Source organism: Amia ocellicauda, chromosome 23, assembly GCF_036373705.1.
Source record: "Amia ocellicauda isolate fAmiCal2 chromosome 23, fAmiCal2.hap1, whole genome shotgun sequence".
Taxonomy (NCBI): Eukaryota; Metazoa; Chordata; class Actinopteri; order Amiiformes; family Amiidae; genus Amia; species Amia ocellicauda.
The window spans coordinates 22,394,707-22,399,097 of record NC_089872.1 but is presented as its reverse complement, the minus strand read 5'-3'; the positions used below and the strand labels follow the sequence as shown (position 1 = coordinate 22,399,097).

The window sequence follows — 4,391 nt, the reverse complement described above, 5'->3', positions numbered from 1 at the left end:
TGGGCTGATGTTGCCCGACTATTAAATCCGGTTCAATAATCTGTTGGCTCATTCAGGCAGCTAGAGTTAAGATATAATCTGTCATTGTCAACAAGCCAGGAAGAACGGCTTTCCTGACTTATCAGAGTAAGTGCTACAGGAGAAATGGCTGAATAATTAAATACACTTCAGTAACAGCGATTTCCCTTTGGTTTAAGGTATTAGTGAGGATAGCTGCTGAGCAAACAGCCCCCCTCCTGCAGTGTTACTCAATGGCAGACTAGCAGCGATGGGGGTCTAATGAATTACCCGTGAAAAACACCGCGGCTGCTTTCATGTCGCAGCGCTGTTAATAGTAAACCAATGGCAACTATATTTTCCCAGTGTTGTATGTATATCATTAAGAAACAACCCAAAGCATTAGCAGGGCCTCTGCTTGGCCTCGGTGTGTCTTATCTGACACAGATTCTTCTGCGCATTAAGAGCAGTTAGATAGAAATGTCCCTGAGCATGGGCTCTGGGAGGACTCCGTGCTTCAATTTTGATCTGTTTGGATTTTTGTTTCAGTCTGTAGCTTCTCTTTCCAAGTCAGGCCAGCAAAGCTTATTATTCAATCTACCTGTGTTTTATGTTGTCTTCTTCAATGTCTCTTTTCATCTCTTGGGATCCGTTCAATGGCTTCCTTAGTCTATCTTTGATCTGTTCAGTGTGTCTGGCCCAACATTTTCACTCTTTCAATGATGTCACATTTTATTTTGTTCACTTATATTTCTATCTCTTCTTCTTATTCCAATTATACATCTTCCCTTGTTTCTTTGTGTCATCTGCAGTCTCTGTAATGTTTGTGCGTTTAGAGACCAGGTTTCCAGTCCAGAAGTCAATCAATCAATCAATCAACATTTAATTATGTAGCACATTTTAAAATAACACAAGTTGACCAAAGTGCTGCACATCGCCAGTGATCCCTAAATGAGCACTGATAGTGTGCATTGATCACATACTTTTCCCCAGAGGAAAATGGATAGATTTCCTCTCAACAGCGTGTTTTCTTCCCGATGAACCCCATCCATTTTCATTCCCATCTTCATTAATTTATTTCTTTGCTGATTTCTTGGCTGATTTCAAAGGTAGACGTGACTTTTGACTTATTCAAGTATCTGTTGATCTACTTCAATAAGTATATATATAGAGTATAAATATATATGTATAAGTATGTAATTAAAGGTGGAAAGCTGAAATAATAGACTTTGCACGTGTGAGGTAGAAAAGGGAAGGGGATTTGTTTCCCAAAATGCCAATGTTTTGAATGTACCTCATTGTCTGTGTGCAGTCTCGTCTGCGGAGGCAGGATGTGGGACTGAAGAGCCACCTGCAGCAGCTGGATGAGCAGATCAGCGTACTGAAGCTGGACGTGAGCAAAGCCTCCACAGAGCACCTGGAGAGTGACAGCAGGCCCAGCTCAGGTGAGTGACTGCCTCCCACCGCCCTGGACACAACATCTCAGCTGGGTGATGCGTGGAAAGACACTGTGAAACTGAATGCAGGCGTCACGCATCTGCTCTTTGTGCAGAGTGGGCCCAGATATCTTCAGCCTGCAGGAAGAAAACTTTTTACATTCTTGAGTGAGAGCAGACTGATTTGTAACATAATGGTTTTTGATTTCTGGAGGTGAAACTCTGGTTCACATGGTCATTTCTTCCATTTAGACTCGGAGAAAGGAAACAAACGTTAAAGTATACTTTTTATTTGTGATCTTCTGTCCCATGAATGAAATGAAACGTATCTCTGAACCTCCTCTCCCCTAGGTTTCTATGACCTGAGTGATGGCGGCTCGGGCTCTCTGTCGAACTCGTGTACCTCGGTGTGCAGCGAGAGCCTGTGCTCATCCCTCCGGTGCCCACGGCAGCTCTGCCTGCCCGAGCCGCGGCCTCGCTCTGCGGACGAGAGCAGCGTACCGGAGAGGGTGGTCCACCAGGGGGGGACTCGGGGGACCCGCATCCTGACCAGCGCCGAGGCGATAGACAGCAGGGCCCGGCAGAGACCCGTCTCCACAGGTACACACTTCTCTGCTCTTTTAAACCGCCAGTTTCTTAGAGGAATTACTTCTATCTCCCTGTGAAATAAGCTTTGTTATTTGGATGTAGTGACTCACTGACAATGTGTCCACACTTTCTCGTAGGTGATTTGGACCGAATGACGCTTCCAGGCCTGGGATTCTATAAAGCTCCAGCGGTGAAGATTGTGTCCCTATGCCCAGGCATTAGCAATCAGCATGTAGCTGTTGACCCCAAGTACCAGAGTGACTTGGTGTCCAGGAGTGGTACTGATGTGTATGAGTATCCCAGCCCCCTGCATGCTGTGGCCCTCCAGAGCCCTATCTTCTCCCTCAGCGGAGAGAGCCCCCCAACACGGACTAGCCCGACGGCCCCTGAGGCCAGGCCAGACGCAAGCAGGGCCCTGCAGGGAAAGGTCTTCAGTGAAAGCAGGCCCAATGGCTATATCAGCAAGCTCCTTCAGCACAGCAGGAGCAAGACGAGTCTTCAGCCTGAGGGCTGCTGTAGGGCCGACAGAGCTCAGTCGCAGGTGAAGAGCTGTGAGGATGCAGCCTCTCTCAGCCCTGCGGTGACAAGTGCCAGTGCTGGAGGACTTCCCAGGGTTAATGGAGAGCGCCGTCTCTCTAAAGACCAGAGCTACACAAAGCCACATGATGTTAAACTTGTTTCTGAGGAGCAAGCCACATGTGTGACCAGCAGACAAGAGCTTGTGACTCAAGTTACCAAGACTGCACAGAGTCACGCACAGGAGCTTAAACAGAAGGTCCGTAATTGTCCTGAGAGAGCTCGGCAGGGCCCGGTGATTTCCTGCTTTGACCAAGACTTAAGGGACCTGCAGCCTGAGGCAGCACAGCCTAGAAAACCTGCCGCACAACATAGAGCAGCGTCACACGGGAACCTGGTCAGAAAGAGCTCTGAGGCCCGGCTGCACCCTGACTTCGTTCAAGCCAAATTTGTTCCGGCCGGTTCTCAGGAAGTGACGGTCAGACAGGCTGGCAAGAAGACAAAGGCAGTAAAACTGAAGCGGAGAGGCAGCGAGAAACTGAGGACTGGAAAACCGCTGTCCTGGGAAGAGCTGAAGGAACCCCCCCAGGGCAGCCAGGCCCCCGTGGCTGAGAGCTTCCCCTGCCACAGGCCGGCTGAACGCAGAGCTGCTCTCAGGCCACTGGGCTGCTGCGGAGACCAGGCCGCCAGGTGGTGTTCAGAGGCTCGTTTGTGTGCTGCACCCAGGCCAGGACCTCTCGTGGCCCCCAGGCAGCAGGAGCTCAGTGGGGTGGATCCGGTCAGGAGGAAGCAGGCGCGTAAGTGGCAGTCGGAAGTGGAGATTTCGTCTCCTCCTCCGCCCGGCCGAACTGAGGCTCCACCACCGGGGCTGTGCAGACCTGGCATGGTGCGCAGCGTCAGCATGAGGCCCCGCCCAGGACCCTGCGCCCCCCGGCTGCGCCGCCCCGGCTCCCACTGCGGCCTGCTGAGCGAGTCAGAGCTGTCGGAGTACGCGGCCCGGTGTCCGTCCCTGTTCCACTCCAGCGTGGCCGAGAGCAGTGAGAGCGAGCGCAGCGACTTCACTGCCAACCGCTTCGGCGACAGCGAGTCCAGCGGTTCCAGCTCCTCGGACAGCAGCCTGTCTCTGGACTCCGGGCAGGACGGAGAGGGAGGCGAACTCGTCTGGGCCGAGGCCATGCTGGGCCCCACGGCGGCCAGGCTGCCCCCACCCCCCCAGCCCGAGCCGCCCACATGCCGCATCAAGGCGTCCCGCGCGCTGAAGAAGAAGATCCGGCGATTCCAGCCGGCCGCACTCAAGGTGATGACGATGGTGTAGCCAGCTGCCCACGGGCCCGGACTTCCTGCTGGGCTTCGTCTTTCTTACAAGACAGGACAATACCAGTGGCCATTAGAAGAAAACAATACTTGTCCTGAACTGTAGATGACCCCACGCACCCAAGACTAATTTCTTTTGATAATTCTTGTTTTTATAACGTCTACTTTGCTTACAATTGATGTTCTGATGTGTAAACCAATATTTTTATAATGCAGTATTTTTATGTTGCTTTATTTCAGATTCCTTTTTCATATGTTAATAAAATACTATTTAATATTGGGGAACATTATCTGTCGTTGATTTGTTTACAAAAGGCATATTTTTAATCCCTCAAATCCATCTGAAAAAAAATGTAGCCAGGCATGTAATATCTGCATTAATCAGAGTCCTCTATTTCTGTAGTTAATCCATCACACTTGGATTGCTCGGTTATTAACTGCGGTACAAACTAAGAAAATCACATGTATTTGTTTTTTGTGACACTTCTGGGAGACGTCCAGCTGGTGTGTATCTTTAGTCAATTTTACACACTATGAAGC

General features: G+C 50.3%; 1 protein-coding gene across 1 annotated transcript in view; it reads left to right on the top strand.

Annotated features, from left to right (window-relative positions):
• Positions 1 to 4,136, top strand: part of dact2 (dishevelled-binding antagonist of beta-catenin 2) — a 5,169-nt gene extending 1,033 nt beyond the window's left edge. Inside the window, exons 2-4 of the mRNA XM_066696922.1 lie at positions 1,310 to 1,442; positions 1,785 to 2,033; positions 2,159 to 4,136. Of these exons, the coding sequence (XP_066553019.1) occupies positions 1,310 to 1,442; positions 1,785 to 2,033; positions 2,159 to 3,852 (2,076 nt within the window). The 3' untranslated portion in view covers positions 3,853 to 4,136. The remainder of the gene's footprint in view (positions 1 to 1,309; positions 1,443 to 1,784; positions 2,034 to 2,158) is intronic.
• Positions 4,137 to 4,391: the final 255 nt, after the last annotated feature.